The 27,810-nt window shown below is 39.6% G+C and overlaps 1 protein-coding gene across 1 annotated transcript; it reads right to left on the bottom strand.

Annotated features, from left to right (window-relative positions):
* LOC149185009 (leucine-rich repeat receptor protein kinase HPCA1-like) lies at nt 1–27,810 on the bottom strand. Its single transcript, XM_089415524.1, has 21 exons — nt 27,717–27,810; nt 27,489–27,602; nt 20,865–20,943; nt 20,421–20,495; nt 20,266–20,337; nt 20,041–20,184; nt 19,896–19,936; nt 14,047–14,080; nt 13,871–13,942; nt 12,966–13,037; nt 12,808–12,876; nt 12,637–12,711; nt 12,473–12,544; nt 11,514–12,007; nt 11,260–11,403; nt 11,047–11,156; nt 5,985–6,088; nt 5,549–5,660; nt 1,205–1,451; nt 897–1,108; nt 1–555 (listed from the first exon to the last, which is right to left on the bottom strand). The coding sequence occupies exons 1-21, from the start codon at nt 27,808–27,810 to the stop codon at nt 58–60; spliced, it is 2,934 nt and encodes a 977-aa protein (XP_089271650.1). The 3' UTR covers nt 1–57.

Raw genomic sequence — 27,810 nt, 5'->3', positions numbered from 1 at the left:
CAAAGTACTTGCCCAGTAGGCTGCTTAATGGACTTGCTATATGTAGCGTATTATATATCAGTTGGGATCAAATATTGGAGAATCCGCCGCTGATTCTCCGCCGCTGTAATGAACGGAAATAGATGTAGTTACAGACGCATTTGGATGGTGACCTCTCCGTAGAGAAGCTGTTGGAGAGACTTGCTCTGTCTTTGTCGTGGCCTCGTATGGCCCTACCACAGATTCTACGATCGACTCCAGCTCCTTCACCACATCGCCCATTTTAGGACGATTCACAGCCGAATCCCCAACGCAGCGCAACGATAAGCTTACGAAACTTTGAAGAAGTGTTTGAGAAATTGGAGAATCTTTGAGAAAGGGGTCCAGTATGTGGCGTCGGACGGCATTCACTCCATCGGTATCCATTGCTGTCTTCACCTCTCGGACCAGATATTTTCCACCTTCAATTAGGGGATGCTGAGACGTTAGAATTTCCAGTAATACAACACCAAAACTGTATACGTCGCTCTTGTGACTCAGTTGCTGCGTCATGTAATACTCCGGATCCAGGTACCCCTGCCCAACTCATTATTGTTCAGCATTTCACCGTTGAAAGCTAGACGCATTTTATAGTTTCGAATGAAGAGAGATTTTATTTTAAAAAGATTAGTGGTAACAAAATATGAATTAACATTTCCCTAATTCAACCCACTCATTCAAATTACAATGTTTAAAACAATCCATCCATACCAATTAAAGTTATTCACTCAACTAATTTAACTTGTATTCGGATTCACGCAAATACATCCCTAAGTTTTCATAGAGTCAAAGTTTCAGTGGAGAGTGTATGGCAGTTGTAACACTTTAGATCTGGAAAAGTTGGAAAGGTAATTTGGAAGTGTGCTGATGATACTTACAATGGTTCCTTTGACTTGAGTCGATACATAACTTTTATCCCCGGTGTCAGCAAAAAGTTTGGAAAGTCCGAAGTCGGCTACCTTGGCAACCATATTGTCGTCGAGCAAGATGTTGGACGACTTCACGTCTCTGTGTATTATGGGGGGATCTGCATGCTCGTGAAGATATGCCAATCCCCTCGCTGCCCCTAATGCGATATTCATCCTCTTCCGTTTTTGCCTGTTAATTGAATGGACAAAATACTTTTGTTGAATCGCGGCCAATTTCTCTGGTGAGCTAAGCAAATAGACAGGAACCAAAAGAGGATGAGATGTGAGAAGAAAATTACCTGAGAGATTATCTCTCAGCGTTCCATTTGGGATGTAGTCATATACAAGCATTTGCTCCGACCCTTCCTCGAAACAAAATCCAACGAGTCCCACCAGATTCTTATGATGAACGCGAGACAACAGTTCTAGTTCCGTCCTAAATTCTGCAACACCTTGGTTAGACTCTTTCTTTGCCCTTTTCACAGCCACCATCTGTCCGTCATCGGGCAGTATTCCTTTGTACACCTGTATATCCGTACGAAAGTGCATGAATTCAGTGAGTCATCAGATATTCAATATAACATTTGGCAGATATCTTTGTTTGTTTTGTTTTTTTTAATAAATGTAAGAACATTTGGCAGATATCAAAAACAATTAATTCACAATAATAATTATGAGGTAAATAGCATTTGTAATAAAAGCTGGTAATGACGCTCTACTTCACAACTTAAGTATAAGAAGTCTATTAAACAATAGCAATAAGGAATATTGATTTACTAGTAAATGTTATTTAAAGTAAAAGTAAAATTAGATAAATTATATTGGCTGGTTTGAAACTAGTCTATTGTGATTTTTTCCAAAAATCTACTTAAATTAACTTATTATTTAATTTTTAAATAAAATTTATTTTTAAATAAAATTTAAAATTATTTTGAAACATTTAAATGTACATTTTCCTAATTTATAAAAATAAGATAGTTTAACTATTAAAATAAGTTAATAAGTTAATATTTAAATTCAATATATTTAACAAGGTTGAAATCTTATTTATATACATAATAATAATAATATTTACCATCCATCATTAATAATAACTATCTTATTTATTAAGTTAAAAATTATATTTATCATTTTTTTCAAGATTGTTAGTCTAAAGGGAGGAGGAAAAAGTTTTTTTCACAACATTTTTCTGATTATTTTTAACCAAAATTTGGGATTTTAGTTTTTTACTGGTTATTTTTAACCAAAATCTGGGGTTTCATTTGTTTAGTTTTTAGAATTCTACTGTTTAAAGGTTTTTTAGGCAGCTAAATCCATTTAGATACAAAAATGTATTCTAAATAGCAAAAAATCACTTTCTTACTTGAAATTATATTACTTTATGAAAAAAACTATTTCAACTATAAATTAGACTATACTTAATTTTAAATATTAAAAATATTAACATATAAGTATATTTAGTTTTGATTATACCTTTAGTACCCTTTAAATTTTTGAGATGGCCTAATTTTAAATATTTTATAAAATTTAAATTATAAATTTAGTTATATTAAGACTTTTTATATCGAAAATTAGTTTATTTTAAAACATTTCTTCACTAAAATAAATATTTATTTTTCTTATTTATAACTAAAATAAAATATATTTAATATCAAAACCAAAATGTGATGTCAATAAATGAAAATTTCAAATAAATATCATAGGTAAATCCATTTTCGATCGATTAGGCGTTGGTATTTTTACGCCTCTGATTTCTTAATAGTCATAACATTACTTCACAAATCCATATCATCTGGAGTTTTTCTGACTCCAATCCCCTATTACCCCAGTTAAACCAATCAGAAATTTTGCAGAGTATCCCCTGTTTCGCAGTTAAACTAATCAAAATTTATGGAGTCAGAGGCTGCAATATTAAATTAGTATACATTCATCCTAATTAAAGTCGGTAGTAGATTTGGGGTTGGTATTTTTTAACCCTCTCATCCCTTCACAAATCTAAACTCTTTTTGAGTCACAAACGACAATCCCCTGTTTTCCATCAGTTTAACAAATTGAAATTATGTCATTGAGCTCATACGAAAAAAACCCGCTTCTGCTGCTCTGCGCGCGCGCGCGCCTGAGCCTGCCCTAGGCCTTCATCTGCTTCTGCTGCTGCTCGATCGATCAGCTCCATGGATCCTCCGGATCCGCCTGGTGGGGATCCGGAACTGCAACAAGCTTTTTCCAACCTGGTTAAATCTCTGCCTCAACAACGACCAAGGCCAACAGCAACCAAGTTTGTAAAGAAACTAGATGTGCTACAGGAAGTTCATTTGCCTCCGACCATTCCTCGCATGGCAGCCATCTCATTAGCGGAGAAAGGATTAATCGGCCAATTTACAGGACTATGGCCCTCGCCCAAAACTGTGCAAAGGTGGGTTGAGCGAAACTGGGCAGACAAGATCCAAGGAAAAATATCCATCAGGTTCTGTGGTAGAGGATACTTTACCTTTCACTTTGAAACTAAGGAGGACAAGGACCTAATCTTCAGAAACGGGCCTTACTTCATGGATTCCAGGGGTCTCTATCTCAACAAATGGACCCCGGATTTCGATCCAGAGCTAGACATTCCAAGTGTTGTTCCTGTCTGGGTCAGGCTTCCCCACCTCCCTCTCCACTGCTGGGGCGATGACTCGGTCAAGGCAATAGGAAACGCGGTTGGAAAATACATAGATCGCAGCGAACCTAAGGACAACATGCAAGCCTGTGCGCGAATATGTGTTGAAGTTGATCTGGGACGCGGACTACCGGAAGCAATCAAACTGAAAGTAGACGACTGGTGCCATATTCAACAGCTGGACTACGAACAGATACCCTTCAAATGCAAGGTATGTCACGAATATGGACATTTTGCTAATAGATGCACTAAACTTATAAATGTAGAATCTACAGAGCAAGAAGGGCAATGGGAAACGGTTAAAAGGAAAAAAACGACTCCATCCCTGAAGCAAGCAGAATCTGAAACCCTGGGGCCTTCCCACCAGCAACCCATTCATCCTCATTCATCCCATCAGCAACCCACCTCGTCCTCTCAGCAGCCCCCTCCTCATATCCCCTCCTCACCCCCTCGACCCTCGGACCCCTCCATTCCTCCTTCTTCAAATCCTTTTGCAACCCTTTCTGAGGAAGATCCCGAGCAGGATCCCCCTTCATCTGATCAGCATCTCCATCCCTCACCCCCTCATTCCTCCCAGCCCTCCCCTGATACCATCTCCACAAGGATCACCAGAAGTTCATCAAAGGACCATGGAGCGTCCAGTGACATTCCAAAAAAGCATGGGCCTGGCAGAAAGTCGGCTAAACAGCAGAGAGAAGAAAGTGCACAGAAAGATATAGCAATGGGATCCCAGACGCCTATAGAATCCTACATCATTGGACACTCGGACAAGGAAAACAACAACAAAGGCAAAGAGAGGCGAGCACCTCTCCATACCACTGGTAAATCATGCTGAAAATGCTATCCTGGAACAGTAGGGGACTAGGGCACCCCTCCAAGAAAGCAGCCCTTAAGGAACTAATTCAAAGTGAAAAGCCCGAAATTATCCTTATCCAAGAGACAAAGCTAGATCAGTCCGAAATCATCCGACTCATTAACCAACAAAAGCAATACAGCGGCTGTGCCAGTGAAGCAAGAGGAGCCTCGGGTGGCATCCTAACAATGTGGGACAACAGCAAATGGAGCTGCAACTTCACCAAAATCCATCAGAACTGGATTAGTGTAAAACTAGAAAGCAAGGAAAATGGAACAGTAGTTAAAATATACAATGTATATTCACCAAACCACTACAGGGAAAAAGAAGTATGTTGGAACACACTGGAGACAAATATAGAAGAAGACCATGACAGCAATCTCATTCTAGCAGGGGATCTAAACCTGGTCATGCATACCAATGAGAAAAGAGGAGGAAACTTCAGCTCAGACCCATTCAGAAACCGGCTTGAGCATATTATGCAAGAGAAAGATCTGGTAGATATAAAACCCAAGAACCGAAGGTACACCTGGAGCAATAGGCGTCTAGGAGCAGGCAATATTATGGAAAGGCTTGACCGTTTCCTTATCAACATCACATTCCTATCCTCCTTCTCTACCGGTCAGTCAGACATCCTCAACATCTCCGCCTCGGACCATTATCCAATCACGCTTACCTTGCACAGCCATAGCCAGCTTGGACCCCTTCCTTTTAAATATTCTCCCCTTTGGAATCGAATCTCTGCAGCTAGAGATGCGGTGTGGCAGGCTTGGACCCAGCATGTGGAAGGCTCCCCGACATATATCTGGGAAACAAAGCTGAAGCAAACTAGGCAGGCTCTTAAATCATGGGCAAAGACCAACTACCAGGAACCCGAGCTGATTAAAAAGGAAATCAAAAAAAACCTTGAGGTAGTACAGCAAAATATTGAACAAATTGAAATTATGCATGGTCCTAAATATAATTGATCTGCATTGAGTGGTTTCATTCATGTCGGGAGAGGAGCTAGTTGATGGCGTGACTGTTTATCGCTCTCAGTTATGCGAGATTAAGGTTAGAGGTTTGTTTTTTACTCTACAAATTAGCTTATAAGAAACTACTACTCTTTTATACCTTGCCATAGCCTCCTGAGCCAATCTCGTTATCCCTGGAGAAATTGTTGGTGGCCATTTTTAGTGTTTGAAACGAGAAAACTCTGATAGTTTTGAGTTTGGGAGAATCTCCACTATGTGTTGGTTATTTTTAAATGGGAAAATACCAAAACCAGTCAAGCAAATACCACAGAGCCAATGCTCTGTTTTCTTTCTTCCAGGACCTTTGCACAGCGAAGCTATTAAAAACAAAATGACTCATAACAGTCTATTACAACAGCATAAAACATTTTCTATTGCTTAAAAACAAAACTGTTACAAACTTCATCCTCTGCGCAGAGAGGGATTCACTGGAGAAACTCTGTCTCTCTCTCACTTCTGGTCTTCCACTGCTGTGGGTATTACAAAACCAATCTCATGCTATCTCTTGATTTTGCGATGAGCAAGCAATACAATACATCCCTGCTTTCAAAATTCTTTTCCCACTGCTGTGCGTTCTATTCATTTCAATGATATCTCGCACTGCTGTGCGTTCATTACAAATCCATGAGCTCTCGCACTGCTGTGTGTTTAAAACAAACAAAACAACAAAAAAAAAAAAACTAACCCAGACCACTGTGCTCGCTGCCGCAGTCACAATACACAACAAAAGAAAGACTACATAACACTTGCCACACGCGGGCTTACATAGCCATATATAAAAACATATAAAAAATATGGCCCATAACCATATTAAATGGCCTCACCAAATTCTACGTAAAAACATATGTAAGAAAATAACATATGGGACGTATGCCCATTACCACATTAAAAGCCGCCACCTAATTCTACGTAGAAGCATTAAAACCATGTCGTTTCATCCACGGCGGTCAACCACAAAACGACACAAAAAAAATTTCATTTTGACGCAGGCGAGGTCGGCTGACGTCACTTCAGTGCCACGTGTCGCCACCTCATTTGTCGGGCCCGGTCGTTAAAGTCCACGCAGCTTCGCGCAGATCCGAGCCTCCTGACCCTATCCAACGCAATTCGCTCGTCAAGGTCGCGCAAACAAAACGACCTTTAGCGTCCGGGGAGAGCGGTTTCGGCTGCTGTACAGTGGACGTGTGACGCCATTTGATTGTGTCGGGGCCCCTGCTACGGATACCGCCTTCTGCGAATGGTGGTGCGGGGAGACCGGGCGGTTTTCCAAAAACCACCGCGCGGTTGAAATTACAATTTTAACACTCCCCTTTAATTTCAACTGCTGGGCATTCAATCATACCCAAACACTTCCTCACATAGAGGGATTCCTCAGTACTGCTGTTACAAAGATATCTTCCTCACATAGAGGGATTCACCAACTGCTTCTGATGCAATTCACAAACAAACAAAGTTGTCTTCCTCTTAATAGAGGGATTAACCTGAAACAGTGCTTAAGAGCACCTTCCTCATGACAGAGGGATTACAAACAGACACTGCTTTACATGCAGTTTCAAAAACAAACAATCATTGCACTGCTGTGTGTGCAAACTCATTACATTGTTCTTTTATGCTGCTGTATGTTCTCTGCTGCACTGTTGTGCCATCTTCTTTACTGCGTCTACCCCACACTGCTGTGTCTACACTTGCTGTTGTGTTGCTGCACTTCACTTACATTTCTTTGCAAACTCTGCATTGTTGTGCATTATTCAAAGACATAATACTCTGTCTTTTATGGAACAATTACACTGTCCCAATTTACAAATTTACACTGCTATGTGTAAACATTTCTTACACTCACTGCTGTTGCATATATTGCATTTCAATTCAATGAACAACAAATTCATTACATTTACCTTTACTGCTGTAAGAAAAATTTCTTTTGCATGTGCTGCTGTTCAAAACTTCTTGTTGCTGCATTTTTCATATTCACTGCTGTCCATACCCATAACCATAGACTGTCATCCCTGGGCTTTTTATTTGCTGCTGCGTTGCCTCTGCAATTTGCACTGTGGCTGCTTTTTGTTTCATCATACTGCTGTGCCCATACTCTTGGCACTTCATTCTCCACACAAAAAATAACACGGGCTGTTACTTTTTACACCCTTGCTTCACACAATCTTCAGTTTCATTTTTTTTAATTACACAATGCACTGTTGTGCAATTTCTTTCATTTTTCTGCTGCCATACATTATCATTCACCCATGTGCATTAAAATCTGTTGTCCCTGTTTTTCTTTATGCATTTCTTTGCATGTTGCATTGCATACAAAAAAAACATTACATTTTTCACTGCTGTGTGAAGAAAAATTCCATTGCATTCTCAGTCACTGGGCATTTACGCTCTGCTGCGTTTTGCCTTCTTCTCATTTTCTTCTCACTGCTTTGCATTTTCATTCCCAATACAAAACATTTCCATCTGCTGTGTATTATACTCACTCTGCTGTGAGTATATTCTCTCACATTACATAGAAGGAAACTACCTTCCATTGCTATGCATTTCAATGCATGTGCTCCATAACAAAAAAAATTTCAAACTGCTGTTTTATGTTTTGTCCTCCCACTGCTGTGAGGGTCTCCATGCTCTGCATACTTTTCTTCTTACACTGCTACTCTTTACATTTGAACGCTGTCCCCTTTTCTTCTCTGCTTTTATGGCAGATTTAACTTCACATCTTTCCCTTATCAAAAGGTCTTCATCAAGGAGTGACTGTTAATACAGTTCAGTAAACAAAAATGACAAGCTCCCCTTTAATGTATGCTTGTCTTCTTTTGGCAGACTCTTCTCAAAACAAATTTAGATCCACTGGGGAGTTCAAGGGGTTTTCAGGTTGCATTACCTTCTTTCTCCATACTTGTGTAACTTTCGTCTTTTGCATGGGTCTAGCTTGTGTAAGAGCCCATGTCAAGTTATAATCTCGTGCCATATGCCCAATGTTATGACACTTGAAACATTCAACATTGTTCATGAATAACATTTCATGATTTCTTCTAAAATTGTTTCTTGGAGGTTGTCGAAGACCACAACATTTATCTTTATGAAATGCTCTACAGTCTTTTGCCATATGACCAAAGTTTGAGCAAGCATAACAATAACCATAAAATGAACTTTGGTACCTGGGAGATGGAGGTTTCCTTGATGCACTTCTGAAGTCTTGCTGCCTTGAGATCCTTTGATGATCACCATTGCCTCTTGCCTTTTTGCCATCAGCTACATTTCTTCTTGGAGCTAGTTTTCTGCTTGGAGCAGGATTTCTTCTATTGCAGCCTTCATTTTTCTCCTTGCCTTTGTTGGAACTAGGAGCATCACCATCTCTTTCTGGCTTCTTCACATCTCCTTTGCTTAAAGCATCTTCATCCTTGTTTGAGGGTTTACCTACATACCCAAGTCCTGATTTATCAGATGGAGATCTGTGATAGCTGAGCATGTCATCCAAAGCTTGAGAGCTCTTTATGATCTTGTTCATCCCTTCAACCTTCTTCCTGAGAAGGACAATCTCTTCTTCTAACTTTTCACATTCATTATTTTTCTTTGCTAGTTGTCCCTCAGTTTCTTCCTTGCTATGAGTAGCTTCAGCTGCTACTATTTTGAAGGAGATAATATCTGTCTTCATTTTGGAGATTTCTTCATCTTTTGCTTGACTGCTCTTCATTTTCTTTTCAGCTCCTTGTGCCTGCTTCCTGGCTTCTTGTAGTTCGGACTTAAGGGAGGAGACCTCTACCTTGTACTGTCCAATCTCTTCCATAAGCTTATTCACTCTCTTGTGACTTTGTTCAAGTTGACTTGTCAAGACATCTGCCTGCTTCTTTGCACCATTCATCTGATTTGTCATGGATATGACTTCTTCATGATGTTTCCTCTTGCATTGGTCAAGCTCCTTCTTAAGCTTGGCAAGCTCTTCATCCCTTTCTTTTACTTGAAGTTTGATGAAGTCAACCTTCTCATTCTCAGCTTCTATGATGGGTTCATGAGTTTCTTCTTGACTCATTGTCATGGTCAGTGCTCCCTTTGCATTAAGGTCATGCAGTCTATCCCATATATCCTTTGCTGATGTGTATTTTCCTAGATTCCTCTTCACTGAATCAGGGAGTCCATTCAAGATAGTCTTTGCTGCTTGTGCATCATACTCCATGGATTCTTTATCCATCTTGCTGTCATCAATCACTGACTCCCAGACTTCAAACCCTTGAGACTGTAAGACAGCCCTCATCTTTATTTCCCATACATCAAAATTTCCATTAAACTTTGAAGCCTCAAATAGAATGCTTTCAAATAGATTGCCTTCTATTTTAGTAGAGGAGGGAGACACATTTTTAACAGGCTTGGAGGCTTTCTTCTTTGACCTTGCCATTCTTAACTAGGCTTCAAATACTTGACTGTGTTTTTTTTAATCACTGACTATTTCTATAACAGTAACACAAAGGAAAGCTTGAGGAATACCTTTATCCTTTTCGCTGAGGCTTCACACTGCTGGAGAGGTTTGACTGCTGCAACAACACCTTCCTTCAGCTTCTTTGAGTCTTCAAAGAGCCTGGACTAGCTCTGATACCACTGTTGGTTATTTTTAAATGGGAAAATACCAAAACCAGTCAAGCAAATACCACAGAGCCAATGCTCTGTTTTCTTTCTTCCAGGACCTTTGCACAGCGAAGCTATTAAAAACAAAATGACTCATAACAGTCTATTACAACAGCATAAAACATTTTCTATTGCTTAAAAACAAAACTGTTACAAACTTCATCCTCTGCGCAGAGAGGGATTCACTGGAGAAACTTTGTCTCTCTCTCACTTCTGGTCTTCCACTGCTGTGGGTATTACAAAACCAATCTCATGCTATCTCTTGCTTTTGCGATGAGCAAGCAATACAATACATCCCTGCTTTCAAAATTCTTTTCCCACTGCTGTGCGTTCTATTCATTCCAATGATATCTTGCACTGCTGTGCGTTCATTACAAATCCATGAGCTCTCGCACTGCTATGCGTTTAAAACAAACAAAACAAAAAAAAAAAAAAACTAACCCAGACCACTGTGCTCGCTGCCGCAGTCACAATACACAACAAAAGAAAGACTACATAACACTTGCCACACGCGGGCTTACATAGCCATATATAAAAACATATAAAAAATATGGCCCATAACCATATTAAATGGCCTCACCAAATTCTACGTAAAAACATATATAAAAAAATAACATATGGGACGTATGCCCATTACCACATTAAAAGCCGCCACCTAATTCTACGTAGAAGCATTAAAACCATGTCGTTTCCTCCACGGCGGTCAACCACAAAACGACACAAAAAAAATTTCATTTTGACGCGGGCGGGGTCGGCTGACGTCACTTCAGTGCCACGTGTCGCCACCTCATTTGTCGGGCCCGGTCGTTAAAGTCCACGCAGCTTCGTGCAGATCCGAGCCTCCTGACCCGATCCAACGCAATTCGCTCGTCAAGGTCGCGCAAACAAAACGACCTTTAGCGTCCGGGGAGAGCGGTTTCAGCTGCTGTACAGTGGACGCGTGGCGCCATTTGATTGTGTCGGGGCCCCTGCTACGGATACCGCCTTCTGCGAATGGTGGTGCAGGGAGACCGGGCGGTTTTCCAAAAACCACCGCGCGGTTGAAATTACAATTTTAACACTATGTTGACTGCTTGCTGCATCCCACGAAGCTGAAGAAAAGCTGACAGAAATTAGTTTTTGTTTCCAACACCAATTTACATATGTAAAAAGCAGAAGCAGATTCTCAGATTCTCCAAGAATAGGATCTCATACCGAATGGGTTTGATAATTCAATGGCCTTTGCTGCTTTCTTTCTTTGCCATAACGCGTAAATGCCTACGACGATGATGGCACAGATCGACACTGTTGCACCAACTGCTATTCCAATTATTGCCCCTGTATTTAGAGACCTCGACCCTTGTGAAATCAAACAGCCAGAAAAATTGTTAATACATAGGTACACCACACTTTAAAAGATGCCATATTTGTCGAAAACCTGAACTAAGAGTAAAGTTACAGTTCCTCACCTCTTAAAAATATGTAAGACGATGGTATGAAATAAGAAGTTCCAAATTCCTCAGGTGGTCTGTATCTTTGATTGCTTAAAGAAAAACCAAGATTTATGATTTCCGATGGCTCAAAATACTTCCTTCCGGACGATGGAAAAAGCCGGACTCCTATATTCAGATACATGTTGGCATCAAACCGCATGCAACAGAGATATACTGACCCCTTTGTCAAGTTTAATTGCGTCCATAGAGATTTCTCTAGCTTTTGAAATCTGTTAATATTCGTCAAAGTTGAAAAGGAGGGAGCTCTTAAGACAATGGTGCCGACATATGGTATTGCACACTGACAACTCTGAGGATTAACTTTCTCTGAATCTTCAGTACAGTTGGTATCGTTTCTGCAATGTGCCATATCAGTGTGGTAGGACGTGTCTTGAGCATCGTCATCAGGGCGGCATATGGGGCTATTTGATATGAATGTTTGGGAATCACAAACCGTGTTACCTTCAAGTCTGCATGGCCAAAAAAAAACAGATTTACATTAAGAATTGAAGGTGTACAACTTTGGAATAGAAGTAGATTAATATCGCATCATTTAATTGTCAGAAAGTTTCACATATCCAAAGATTTTTTTCCCTCTTCCCCTTCCTAGTCCAATAGATACTACAAGGTTTCCCATACATATAAATGAATCAGAAATCCACATGAATCAGTTTAGAGGGTTATCATGGAAATCCATACGCCCAAGTCTTGGTAAGGTTTTTCCCCCATGGAACGTCCGTGATGTTGTTGTATCGAAGGTCTATCAATTGGAGCTGCTGACTGACACTTCCTTCCAAAATTGAGAGAGGCCCATCTATAGAATTATTGGAGAGAATCCTACGCCATTGGAAAATGAAGATCACTGAATTTTCAAGTTTGATCTTTCAACAATGTAACATTGAAGGTATTGCACAGAAAATATTAAATACACTTACACTGTCTCAAGTTGCGGTGAGCTAAAAACTTCAGAAGAAAGCCGCCCATTCAAATTACTGTTTTCTATCACACTATAGAACAAGGCAAAGGGAAAGGAAAAACCAGTTAGTTCGAAAGATAGTAAAGCTTAATTTATGTTGTATTTCAAACCCCTTGAACTTACATGGTGGTCAAAGATGTGAGAGCAGATAACCAGGTGGGCACATGGGAGACATCGAATGAGTTGTTACTCAAGTCCCTATAAAAGAAAATACCGTACACATGAATCTTGGAAGTTTTGACTTGATAAAATCAATTCGAGATCTTTTGAGCAGAGTTTGAACTTTCTACTTACAAGTACTGAAGATCTTTCATCAAAGATAAGTCAGGTATATAACCGTTGAGCTGATTATTTGATAGATGCCTGAAAAAATGCAGACAGTCAATGAATTCTTCTGGTCAATAACTATGATCTAACATCTCTGAACAGGCGCAATACATCGTTGATCTTACAATTCATTAATATTTTCCAAGCGTGCGATGTGGGACGGAATTGAGCCTTCCAAAGAGTTTCGATCGAGCCTCCTGTTAATCATGAAGCAAGATTTAATAGATGGCCTGTCAAGATATTAAGAACTAAGCAGCAAAAATATTGCTGCTGTATTTTAGATTATCAGAGTAAGAGAACATCGTTACATTGGACAGCCCTGCGTATACGTTTCACATCTTACACTTCCTGCTTATGAACACTCTTTTTATATTCGACAGAAAAGCGATAGATACTCTTAGATATTTAAGATTCGACAGAAAAGCTATGGACACTTGTCCTATTACCCCAGAAAAATTTCATTTTATCCTTAGAACATATTAATTAAAACAGTAATGCTTACATTTCCTAAACCTCACACATCTCTAATCCTTCAGGCCCCTCTACGCACATCGTGAAAGTATATTTCACTGGCAATAATTTCCTTCAGGCATCTCTAATTTCTTTTTGTTTTTCTTCAGGCATCTCCTTTTCTAGCATGGTGAATGGGTAATTAGTTAGAATGGGTAATAGTTAGAGTAATTTGACCCAGGCTTCAGATCAAACATAATTACTGTGGCTATAACACTAAGAGAATATCCAGTGACTAACACCCAGAGACCAAAAACCAGATATACCAAGAATTTATCTTTGTTAAAGCTGAGACTCCAAGTGAATAGAGGAACCTACTCCTTTAGCGCCAAAAATATTCCCATAAAATTTGAAACCAAATAGAAAAATGACATCCCAAACCACTCAGTCATCTTATTAAAAAAATCTAAAATAAATATAAGTGTAAATGAATATAAACTTTATTTCCAACAGATCACCAAAGAGTAGTTGGGGACTTGTGTACTTTGCAATCCAATGGAAATAGATATGGGAGACTCACAGGACAGTCAAGGATGACACAGTCCCAATAGTTGAGGGGATATTTCCTGTGAATGAATTGTCATCAAATAACCTGCAAAGAGTGGACAGTGGCTTTAGGTTGAGAATCTAATTTGATCAAAATAGTTTATCATGAGTTGAATTAAATCCTTACAGTATAATGAATATGGTACTTACACATGTTTTAAGGTCATATTCTCGTGAAAAACCTGTTGGGTATTTTTGAATGGAGAAAATACCAAAACTAGACAAACAAACACCACAGGGCCAATGCTCTGTTCCATTTCTGCCACAGGATCCTTTTTGCACAGGGAAGCTTTAATAAAAAAAATTACTGAGGAACAGAGTATTTCAACACCATAAAAACATTTCTATTCATTAACATATATGCCTGATACATATTCATCCTCTTTGCTGAGAGGGATTTACCAAAACTTACATTCACCCATCAAAAACAAAAACACTGTCTTTTCTCTCCACCTGAGATTTCACTGTGTTGGGTTTACTGCTGTAAAACCCTTTTTACATTCACTGCTGTGAAAAACATTTTACACATACTTCTGTAAAATAAATTTACATTTACATCTGAGTGAAATCCCTTTTTTTTACATTCCTGGGTTTTCACATTACAAAAAAAACTTATGCGTTCTTTTCTTTTGCATTTCAATGCAAATCCACTTCATTAAAAAAATCTATGCACTGCTGTGCAATATCTTCTGCTGCGAGCTTCACCATTACTCAACAAAAACACACACACAATACTTTTACGCTCCCCTGCTCTTTTTGTTCATGCACTGCTGTGCAAATCTTCTCATTCCTCTTTTGCTGCCCTCCGAGTTCTCTGGTTCCTCCCATATGCGATTACTACAACATCGAGCATTTTTTTTTTTCGTTCCATGTGTTAAAAAAAATAATACAACCACACACTTTTCTTGTTTCATTCGATATGTTTTTTTATAATGGTCAACACTTCTTTAAAAGATATGACACATATGTTGTATGTGCCCATACCGCCGTGCATATAAGAAAACATTAAAATTAAAAACCACGTCAACCATTTAACAACCCCCTGCACATGCCATTTAATTTTCAGCATGGCATTTAATTAATTTAGTCGGCGGTCAACCAGAAATTTCAATTCACTCCACGCAAACCTTTTAATTGACGCAGGCCGTATGCAGCTTCGGAGATCGACGGCTGAGGACGCGCGAGGAGATCAGACGGCGGAGGTTGATATCGGAGGGCAGTTTGTCACCGAACTTTAGCCTCCGATGAGTTTCGTTGGCTGATGTCATGCGGGTGACACGCGTCGCCTCCATAGCTTATCGGAGCCCAACAATACGGAAACCACCTTTATGCAAAAGCGGTGCGATATGCCTGAGCGGGTTTGTGGTTTTGTTCTAGCGGTTTTGGGTTGCTGCCGTAATGTCCACGTTCGCCACCTGCAGTTGGAATTAACATTCCAACACTCCCCTTTAATTTCAACTGCTGGGCATTCAATCTTACCCAAACACTTCCTCACATAGAGGGATTCACCAACTGCTTCTGATGCAGTTCCACAAACAACAAAGTTGTCTTTCTCTTAATAGAGGGATTTACCTGAGACTGTGCTTAAGAGCACCTTCCTCATGACAGAGGGGTTCACCATAACAATGTGCTGAAGAGCACCTTCCTCATGACAGAGGGATTCACCTGTGACTATGCTGAAAAGCATCATCCTCTTGATAGAGGGATTTACCACACTATGTTGAAAAGCATCTTCCTCTTGACTGAGGGATTCTCCAAGAACTTCACTTCCTCTCATGGAGGGATTACTGCCAAACACTGCTTTAGATGCAGTTTCAAAACAAAACATTCATTGCACTGCTGTGTGTGCAAACACTTGGCACTTCATTCTCCACAAAAAAAATAACACAGGCTGTTACTTTTTACACCCTTGCTTCACACAATCTTCAGTTTCATTTTTTTACATAATGCACTACTGTGCAATTCCTTTCATTTTCTGCTGCCACACACATTCTCATACATCCAATGTGCATTAAAAATCTGCTGTCCCTGTTTTTCCTTATGCATTTTTTTTGCATGTTGCATTGCATAAAAAAAATATTACATTTTTTTACTGCTGTGTGAAAGAATTTCATTGCATTCTCAGCCACTGGGCATTTACGTTCTGCTGCGTTTTGCCTTCTTCTCATTTTCTTCTCATTGCTTTGCATTTTCATTCACAATACAAAACATTTCATCTGCTGTGCATTACACTCATTCTGCTGTGAGTGTATTCTCTCACTTTACATAAAAGGAAAACTACATTCCATTGCTATGCATTTCAATGCATGTGCACCACAAAAAAAATTCAAACTGCTGTTCATTCTAATCCATGTGCTCCATAAAAAAATTCCAAACTGTTGTTTTATGTTCTATCTTCCCACTGCTGTGAGGGTCTCCATGCTTTGCACTTTTCTCTTATCTCGCTGCTGCTCTTTACATTTCAGCGCTGCCATCTTTTCTTCTTTATGCATTTCTGTGCATATTGCATAAAAACAAAGCAAAAACATTGCTGATTTCATCACTGCTGCACATTACCTTTCAGAGGGATTAACAAAGATTTCATTTGCAACTGTTGTGCTGCAATACTTCCATCATCAACAAATGACTGTTAATACAGTTCAGCAAACAAAAAAAAATTCAAGCTCCCCTTTAGTGTATGCTTGTCTTCTTTTGGCAGACTCTTCTCAAAACAAATTTAGATCCACTGGGGAGTTCAAGGGGTTTTCAGATTGCGTTTCCTTCCTTCTCCATACTTGTGTAACTTTCTTCTTTTGCATGGGTCTAGCTTGTGTAAGAGCCCATGTCAAGTTACAGTCTCGTGCCATATGCCCAATGTTATGACACTTGTAACATTCAACGTTGTTTATGAATAACATTTCATGATTTCTTCTAAAATTGTTTCTTGGAGATTTTCGGAGACCACAACATTTATCTCTATGAAATGCTCTACAGTCTTTTTCCATATGACCAAAGTTTGAACAAGCATAACAATAACCATAAAATGAACTTTGGTACCTGGGAGATGGAGGTTTCCTTGATGTACTTCTGAAGCCTTGATGCCTTGAGATCCTTTGTTGATGACCATTGCCTCTTACCTCTTTGACATCAGCTACATTTCTTCTTGGAGCTGGTTTTCTACTTGGAGTAGGATTTCTTCTATTGCAGCCTTCATTTTTCTCCTTGCCTTTGCTGGAACTAGGAGCTTCACAACTTCTTTCTGGCTTCTTCACATCTCCTTTGCTTAAAGCATCCTCATCCTTGTTTGAGGGTTCAGCGACATACCCAAGTCCTGATTTATCATATGGAGATCTGTGATAGCTGAGCATGTCATCCAAAGCTTGAGAGCTCTTCATGATCTTGTTCACCCCTTCAACCTTCTTCCTGAGGAGGACAATCTCTTCTTCTAACTTTTCACATTCATTATTTTTCTTTGCTAGTTGTCCCTCAGTTTCTTCCTTGCTACGAGTAGCTTCAGCTGCTACTACTTTGAAGGAGATAATATCAGACTTCATTTTGGAGATTTCTTCATCTTTTGCTTGACTGCTCTTCATTTTCTTTTCAGCTCCTTGTGCCTGCTTCCTGGCTTCTTGTAGTTCAGACTTAAGGGAGGAGACCTCTACCTTGTACTGTCCAATCTCTTCCACAAGTTTGTTCACTCTCTTGTGTCTTTGTTCAAGTTCACTTGTCAAGACATCTGCTTGCTTCTTTGCTTCATTCAGCTGATTTGTCATGGATATGACTTCTTCATGATGCTTCCTCTTGCATTCATCAAGTTCCTTCTTAAGCTTGGCCAGCTCTTCATCCCTTTCTCTTACTTGAACCTTGATGAGGTCAAGCTTCTCATTCTCAGCTTCTATGATGGGTTCATAACTTTCTTCTTGACTCATTTTCATGGTCAGTGCTCCCTTTGCATGAAGGTCATGCAGTCTGTCCCATATATCCTTTGCTGATGTGTATTTTCCTAGATTCCTCTTCACAGAATCAGGCAGTCCATCCAAGATAGTCTTTGCTGCTTGTGCATCATACTCCATGGATTCTTTATCCATCTTGCTGTCATCAATCACTGACTCCCAGACTTCAATCCCCTCAGACATTAGGAAAGCCCTCATCATTATTTCCCATACATCAAAGTTTCCATCAAACTTTGGGGTTTCAAATAAAATGTATTCAAATGGATTGCCTTCTATTTTAGTAGAGGAGGGAGACACATTTTTAGCAGGCTTGGAGGCTTTCTTCTTTGACCTTGCCATTCTTATCTAGGCTTTAAATACTTGACTGTGTTTTCTTTTAAATCACTGACTGTTCCTTTCACAGTAACAGAAAGGAAAGCTTTGAAAAATACCTTAATCCTTTTGGCTGAGTCTTCACACTGCTGGAGAAGTTTGACTGCTGCAACAACACCTTCCTTCAGCTTCTTTGAGTCTTCAAAGAGCCTGGACTAGCTCTGATACCACTGTTGGGTATTTTTGAATGGAGAAAATACCAAAACCAGACAAACAAACACCACAGGGCCAATGCTCTGTTCCATTTCTGCCACAGGATCCTTTTTGCACAGGGAAGCTTTAATAAAAAAATTTACTGAGGAACAGAGTATTTCAACACCATAAAAACATTTCTATTCATTAACATATATGCCTAATACATATTCATCCTCTTTGCTGAGAGGGATTTACCAAAACTTACATTCACCCATCAAAAACAAAAACACTGTCTTTTCTCTCCACCTGAGATTTCACTGTGTTGGGTTTACTGCTGTAAAACCCTTTTTACATTCACTGCTGTGAAAAACATTTTACACATACTTCTGTAAAATAAATTTACATTTACATCTGAGTGAAATCCCTTTTTTTTACATTCCTGGGTTTTCACATTACAAAAAAAACTTATGCGTTCTTTTCTTTTGCATTTCAATGCAAATCCACTTCATTAAAAAAATCTATGCACTGCTGTGCAATATCTTCCGCTGCGAGCTTCACCATTACTCAACAAAAACACACACACAATACTTTTACGCTCCCCTGCTCTTTTTGTTCATGCACTGCTGTGCAAATCTTCTCATTCCTCTTTTGCTGCCCTCCGAGTTCTCTGGTTCCTCCCATATGCGATTACTACAACATCGAGCATTTTTTTTTTTCGTTCCATGTGTTAAAAAAAATAATACAACCACACACTTTTCTTGTTTCATTCGATATGTTTTTTTATAATGGTCAACACTTCTTTAAAAGATATGACACATATGTTGTATGTGCCCATACCGCCGTGCATATAAGAAAACATTAAAATTAAAAACCACGTCAACCATTTAACAACCCCCTGCACATGCCATTTAATTTTCAGCATGGCATTTAATTAATTTAGTCGGCGGTCAACCAGAAATTTCAATTCACTCCACGCAAACCTTTTAATTGACGCAGGTCGTATGCAGCTTCGGAGATCGACGGCTGAGGACGCGCGAGGAGATCGGACGGCGGAGGTTGATATCGGAGGGCAGTTTGTCACCGAACTTTAGTCTCCGATGAGTTTCGTTGGCTGATGTCATGCGGGTGACATGTGTCGCCTCCATAGCTTATCGGAGCCCAACAATACGGAAACCACCTATATGCAAAAGCGGTGCGATATGCCTGAGCGGGTTTGTGGTTTTGTTCTGGCGGTTTTGGGTTGCTGCCGTAATGTCCACGTTCGCCACTTGCAGTTGGAATTAACATTCCAACACTCCCCTTTAATTTCAACTGCTGGGCATTCAATCTTACCCAAACACTTCCTCACATAGAGGGATTCACCAACTGCTTCTGATGCAGTTCCACAAACAACAAAGTTGTCTTTCTCTTAATAGAGGGATTTACCTGAGACTGTGCTTAAGAGCACCTTCCTCATGACAGAGGGGTTCACCATAACAATGTGCTGAAGAGCACCTTCCTCATGACAGAGGGATTCACCTGTGACTATGCTGAAAAGCATCATCCTCTTGATAGAGGGATCCGGTGGAATCGATCCATTTAAATTGTTTTTGTTGAAATGGCTTGAAGCATCAACAACATAACCACAGGTTGAAGGTAACAAGGTATAAAGTGCATATTCCTGCACGCAGTAAAAGTTTATCCCAAATAAAAATGCAATACTTACAAGTGAACGCAATTGACAAGCCCCTTCAGCTCGACTGGTAATTCTCCACCGATGCCATTGTTGGACAAATCGAATAAGTAGAGTCCCGTAAGATTACCCAAAGATGGAGGAATAGTTCCCGATAAATCATTTGAATTCATGTCCCTACCAAAATCAAACGATTCACGGCGTCACAAAGTGTACTTGTTCATAGAAAAAAAGGGTTTTTTGGGAGTATTTTCTTACAGAGTAACCAGTCTCTGCAGTTTACCCAGCTCCTTTGGAATGCGCCCAGAAAACCTACACCCTGTCAATATTCTAAAATGAGCTAACAATTAGTCGATTGTAAAGAATTGGAACAAGAATACCAACGATTGAATTACAGGGTTCAAAATGCTTACAACGTGTGAAGGTATTGCAAATCACCCAAAGTACTTGGAATCAGTCCTGTCAGGACTGGATTGTATGAAAGATCCCTGCAATGATGACTTTGTTCAGTCAATCTACTTATTATACCCTCTTATTTACCATGCAAACGCAAGAGGTAATTTTTGTTAATGTTACTCGAATTGCATTTAAAGAAGGAAGATGCTCTGTTTAGAGGGTAACCCTGGGAGATCCATCCCCACTACACTGTGTATTCAAATGTTGGATAAAGTTTACATGGTGCATTGCCGGCATTAAATAGAAAGATTATTGCACCCAAGTAAACAAATCTCCGATATACACATGGGGGAGTTCAGCCAAATGAACTCTACTGAGAAACCTCAATATTCATTGGAGAAATGGGTTTAGACGGTATCTACTCTGTGGTACCCGTGCAATTACTTCATCAATCAACTTACAGAACTTGTAGTGCTGAAAGCCGCCCAATATCAATCGGCAATTTTCCATTGAGATTCATTGAAGAGAGCGTCATGTAAAATTTTATCCATGGAAATATTCAGTTAGAAGGAACTCCCAACGTTGTTGGGTATTTTTACATGGAGAAAATACCAAAAACCAAATATTCAAACACACAGAGGCAATGCTCTGTTTTACCTCCACAGGATCTTTTTGTGCACAGAAAGACTTAAAAAAAATTTCACTGAGAGACAGAGTATTTCACCACCATAAAAAAAACTTTCTATTCATTAAAAACTGATACAAAGATTTACCATTGTAAAAATCCCTTTTATATTCACTGCTGTGAAAAACAACTTACTGCTGTAATAAAAGTTTACATAATTTTACTGCTGTAAATAAAAATTTACACAGGCTTACAAAGATCGCTTCACCATTTCCTTTATGCACTGCTGTGCAAAACCACACATGGTTTTTTCTATTTCTCTGTTTTACAATGCCTCACAAAACATTACCAAATACATTAGTGCACTGCTGTGCATACATCCTGGTTTTCTCTCGCTGCTGCGTTTTTCACTGCTCTCTTTTTTTTTACAATAGTCAATGCACGAGCCCTTTTCATTTTTTGAAAACAAAATAAAATAAAAAAACACAATTACTTTTACGTGCCGTAAATATTTTTAACACCCATGCCTTTCTTTAAATGCACCACCATACCTCCGATACATATAAAAACATTAAAATTTAAATCACCTTACCTATTCTCTACGGTAACAATTAATTCATTAATTATTTTACCGCGGTCAACCAAAAATGAAATTCACTCCACGCAAAGTCATTAATGTATGTTCGTATGCAGGTTTGGGCAATCAACGGACGAAAAAGGTGGAGTAGATCGAACGGAGGAGGAGAATATCGGAAGGCCAACATATGCTGAACATTAACTCCCGAGATTCTTACGTTGCGTTACGTCAGGGCTGAACCACGTGTCGGCTCCAAATTATATCGGAGCTCCTTGCCGGATTATTCCTTCGTCGACAAATCGCTCCGAGAAAATCCGGTGAACGATTTCTGGCTTGGTTCACGGTTTCTGGTGGTCTGCGTTGAAATTAGATTTCAACACTCCCCTTTAATTTCAATAGCTGGGCATTCGGTCATACCGAGACACTTCCTCAAAAATTCAAAGCTCTTCTGATCCAATGGCTTTGTCAAGATGTCTACTACCTGTTTTTGAGTCCTGCAATGTTCTAGGACAATTTCTCCATTGTTCACCAATTCTCTGATGTAGTGAAACCTGGTATCAATGTGTTTCGTTCTCTTATGAAACATTGAATTCTTTGACAATGCAATAGCTGAGCTATTGTCACAAAAAATCACTGTCGCTTTTGCCTGCTCTTGGCCTAAGCTTCTCAACATTCTTCTCATCCACACTGCTTGACATGCTGCTGCTGTAGCTGCCACATATTCAGCCTCTGCTGTAGACAATGCTACAATGGACTGCTTCTTAGAAGCCCATGAAATGGCTCCTGAACCCATATGAAACACATAACCGGAAGTGCTCTTCCGATCATCTACACTTCCAGCCCAATCACTGTCAGTGCATCCAACCAAATCTGAATGTTTTGAGGCATGATATAAAATTCCAAACATTTTGGTGCCTTTGACATACCTCAAAATTCTCTTTGCTGCCTGCCAATGTGCCTCCTTCGGCCTCTCCATGAACCTGGAAATTAAACTAACAGCATACATTAAATCAGGCCTAGTTGCTGTTAAATACATAAGGCTGCCAACAATGATTTTATACAAGCTAGGATCAAAATCCTTGCTGCTGTCCTCTCTGCTGAGTTTTAATCCCATCACTGTGGGAGTGATTGCTGCCTTGCATTCTTCCATCTTAAATCTGCCCAAAACTTGATTTACATATCTTGCTTGAGATATAAAAATTCCTTTTTCATTTTGATCTACTTCTATGCCTAAGAAGTATCTCAACAAACCCATGTCAGTCATTTCAAATTCATCCTTCATGACTGATTTAAAGTTCTCAATAAGATAAGTATCATTTCCAGTGAAAATAACATCATCTACATACAAGACAACAATTAAAATTTTACCATCATTTTCCTTGATGTAGACTGTGGGTTCTCCTTCACATTTGTCAAATTCATTATTCAATAGATAAGAATCTATCCTGCTGTACCATGCTCTTGGCGCTTGCTTCAGCCCATAAAGAGCTTTCTTCAATCTGCACACTTTGTGCTCTTCACCTTTCTTCTCATATCCGAGAGGCTGTTCAACATAAACCTCTTCCTTTAACACTCCATTTAGGAATGCTGATTTCACATCCATTTGGTAGACTTTCCATTTGTTTTGTGCTGCTATGGACAGCACTGCTCTCATGGTTTCCATCCTTGCAACCGGTGCGAAAGTCTCCTCATAATCTCTCCCATATTGCTGCTTGTAGCCTTTGACAACCAGCCTTGCCTTGTGCCTTTCAATCTTGCCTTCAGCATTGCTCTTGGTCTTATAGACCCATTTCACACCAATAACTTCTTTGCCTTTTGGTAACTCAACCAAATCCCATGTTTTGTTTCTCTCTATGGCATTCATCTCCTCATCCATAGCTTTTATCCATTTCCTATCTTTAATTGCATCCTCGAAATGAATAGGATCATCAACATGACAATACAAGGCAAATAAGGAATTCATTCCTTCATCATAAATGTCACTTAGATTTCTAAATTTCTTACCTCTTTCACTTGGTGTGCAAGTGCTTGAAGATGCACTTGAATTTCCTCCTTGTGGTGTGCTTGGAGAAGCACTCTCATTTATCCTCAATGGTGTCCCATGCTGTCCTTGTGTTGGCGCTGCTGTTTGGGGATGCATTTCAGCCACCTCCTCTTCATCTTCATCATGAGACAAACAGTTCTTGACATTCACTGTTTTCTCTATGCTTCCATCCCAAGCTTCTTCCTCAATGAATTGAACATCCCTGCTTACAAAGAACTTCTTGGTAGATGGGATGTACAGCCTGTAGGCTTTGGATTCCTCACTGTATCCAATGAAGATGCATTTCTCCCCTTTGCTGTCCAACTTCCTCCTTAGCTGATCTGGTATGTGTGCATAGGCCACACACCCAAAAACTCTCATGTGGGTGACTCCTTGCTTTCTCCCACTCCATGCCTCTTCTGGAACTTTGTTCAAGACTGCTTTTGTAGGACACCTGTTCAATATATAAACTGCACAATGTACAGCTTCAGCCCAATACTCATTTGGCAAATGCTTTGCCTTCAACATGCTCCTTGCCATCTCCATGATGGTCCTGTTCTTCCTTTCAGCAACTCCATTTTGCTGCGGAGTGTACCGAGTTGTAAACTGTTTATGTATTCCATTTTCTCTACAAAACTTTAGGAATTCATTTGAAATATACTCACCTCCTCTATCAGTTCTCAATACTTTTATGTGCAGCCCGCTTTGGTTCTCCACAAGTGCTTTGAAATTTTGGAATTTCTCAAAGACTTCACTTTTGTTCTTGAGGAAATATATCCAAGTCTTTCTTGTAAAATCATCAATGAATGTCAAGAAATATAGGCTGCCAGCTAATGATAGAGCTTGCATTGGTCCACACAAATCTGAGTGGATAATCTCTAAGGGTGCCTTTTCCCTTATGCTCTTACCTGATGGAAAACTTTCTCTATGTTGTTTTCCCAAAATGCAGCCTTCACATAGGCTGTCCGGTTTCTCTATCAATGGTAATCCTCTTACCATTCCTTTTCTGCTCAATAAGTTTAGACCTCCAAAATTTAGATGCCCGAATCTCAAGTGCCATAACCAGTTCTCATCCTTTGGCACGCTTTGGAAGGCCTCTTGGGTGACTGCTGCAATTTCACCTTTGTTTTTCATGTCTGCCCTGATCCGGAGAGGGAACATCCTGTTCCTTGTCATCTTCACTTCAGCGATGCATCTTTTGCTAGGTGGTATGTCCATGATGGTGCACACATCATTTACAAAGTAAACATTGTAACCCTTTTGGATAAGCTGTCCAACACTCAATAGGTTACATCTCATTCCGGGGACATAGTAGACATCTGCTATGGTTTTCCTTTCTCCTTGTTTTGTAAATATTTTTACCTCTCCTTTTCCCATAACAGACACTTTACTATCAGTTCCTAGAGTGACCTCTGATTTCAAATTCTGATTTAAGGCTGAAAAGAGGGCTATATTCCCTGTCATATGGTTGCTGCAACCTGAGTCTAAAAACCATATGTCCTCACTATGTGTTTCAGCCATGTTACAAGCTAACAGGACATTGTCTTGACTGCTGTTTTCTCTTGTAACATTTGCATTTTGTCTGTTGTTCTTATCATGCTGTTTCTTTCTACAATCACTAGCATAATGTCCATACTTTTTGCAATAATAGCATTGAACATTAGATTTATCATACCTTTGTCCTTGAGACTGATACTGATCTCTTTGTTGGCTGCTGCCTTGACCTTGGTTCTGATTTGTATTGCTGCCTCTTCCTTGTGCATTTGATGGGCTGTTCCTTCCACCTCTGTTCTGGCTTCTGCCTCTTCCTCTTCGGTTTCCTCTTCCTTGACCTCTTCCTCTTCCAAAGGACATCTGGGTCTTGAAGGCTTGCTCAAGAGATGAGTTTTCATTCCTACTCAACCTCTGCTCATGTGTTATCAGTGATGCATGTAGTTCATCAACTGAATAGTTTGAGAGATCCTTTGTCTCTTCAATGGTGGTGACTATGGCATCAAACCTTGAGGGTAAGACCCTCAATATTTTCTCCACAATCCTTCTGTCTTCAATGGTTTCTCCATGAGTTCTCATTTGTGTGATTACACCACTCACATGAGTGAAAATGATTCAATGTTGTCTGACTCCTTCATGTTCAAGTTTTCAAAATCCTTTTTCAGCAATTGTAGTTTTGCTGTCTTCACTCTCTCCATGCCTTGATAGGTTGTCTTGAGGGTTTGCCATGCTTCATTTGATGTTTTAGCTGCTGCTATCCTTGGAAATATACTCTGGTCTACTGCTAGATGCAACAATAAAATGGCCTTTGCATCCTTCTTCCTATTGCTCTTCAGGAGATCTCTCTCTCCCTGAGTTAATGCATTGAACTCAGTTTCATTTGCTGGTTCTTCAAAACCATCTTCAACTATTTCCCATAAATCTTGAGAGGCAAACAGGGCTCTCATAGTTATTGACCAGTAGTCATAGTTCTTCCCATTAAACTGTGGGAGCTGGGTGTTAAACATACCCATACCAGTGCTTGTGCTGGCCATTCCTTGACTGTGTATTTTAAAAACTGACTGTCTCTTCAATAACAAACAAGATAGCTATGAGGAATACCTGAATCCTTCGTTGTCTGAGCCTTCTTTCTGCCTGAGAGGTTTTGCTGCAGCTACAAACCTTCTCCCTTCAGCTTCTTTAACTTCTTTAAAGAGCCTGGACTAGCTCTGATACCACTGTTGGGTATTTTTACATGGAGAAAATACCAAAAACCAAATATTCAAACACACAGAGGCAATGCTCTGTTTTACCTCCACAGGATCTTTTTTTGCACAGAAAGACTTAAAAAAAATTTCACTGAGAGACAGAGTATTTCACCACCATAAAAAAAACTTTCTATTCATTAAAAACTGATACAAAGATTTACCACTGTAAAAATCCCTTTTATATTCACTGCTGTGAAAAACAACTTACTGCTGTAATAAAAGTTTACATAATTTTACTACTGTAAATAAAAATTTACACAGGCTTACAAAGATCGCTTCACCATTTCCTTTATGCACTGCTGTGCAAAACCACACATGGTTTTTGCTATTTCTCTGTTTTACAATGCCTCACAAAACATTACCAAATACATTTGTGCACTGCTGTGCATACATCCTGGTTTTCTCTCGCTGCTGCGAACACTTACATTTCACCCATGTGCCATACAAAACAAAGATGCAGAGCACGTTTTTCACTGCTCTCTTTTTTTTTACAATAGTCAATGCACGAGCCCTTTTCATTTTTTGAAAACAAAATAAAATAAAAAAACACAATTACTTTTACGTGCCGTAAATATTTTTAACACCCATGCCTTTCTTTAAATGCACCACCATACCTCCGATACATATAAAAACATTAAAATTTAAATCACCTTACCTATTCTCTACGGTAACAATTAATTCATTAATTATTTTACCGCGGTCAACCAAAAATGAAATTCACTCCACGCAAAGTCATTAATGTATGTTCGTATGCAGGTTTGGGCAATCAACGGACGAAAAAGGTGGAGTAGATCGAACGGAGGAGGAGAATATCGGAAGGCCAACATACGCTGAACATTAACTCCAGAGATTCTTACGTTGCGTTACGTAACCACGTGTCGGCTCCAAATTATATCGGAGCTCCTTGCCGGATTATTCCTTCGTCGACAAATCGCTCCGAGAAAATCCGGTGAACGAATTCTGGCTTGGTTCACGATTTCTGGTGGTCTGCGTTGAAATTAGATTTCAACGAACGTTTTCTGTAGAGCTCAAGAAAATTCCATAAACGGCATGCATATTCACTTAGTAGACAAGATGTTGTCATGATTTGAAGACAAGATGCACAAAATACTTACAGTGAAGTTATTCGGTTACCGATGCAAGAAACGCCATCCCATTTTGAACCACACGGATCTCCGCCTTTCCATGTCGACAGTGGGTTTCCCAATTGCTTTTGTATCGACAACAGTGTGCCCACTGAACACATTGAAATGCATAATTACCCACTTATTTCAACATTAACACTGTTAAAATTTCTAACGAATAAATCTACTTATTAGGTGCCCATTGACCAATATCGATAGAGCTCACCATCTCCGGTATCTGTGAATCCTGCAGTAATCACAAAAGAAAAAAGCAAAGGCATGCTGAGGAGGAGCAAAACAGAAGCAGAGCGGCGAGACAT

The sequence above is a fragment of the Pinus tabuliformis genome, chromosome 3_2 (genome assembly GCF_031772625.1).
Source record: "Pinus tabuliformis cultivar Carrire ecotype Pingquan chromosome 3_2, CPIR1, whole genome shotgun sequence".
Lineage (NCBI taxonomy): Eukaryota > Viridiplantae > Streptophyta > Pinopsida > Pinales > Pinaceae > Pinus > Pinus tabuliformis.
This window is presented reverse-complemented; position numbering and strand designations above follow the sequence as displayed.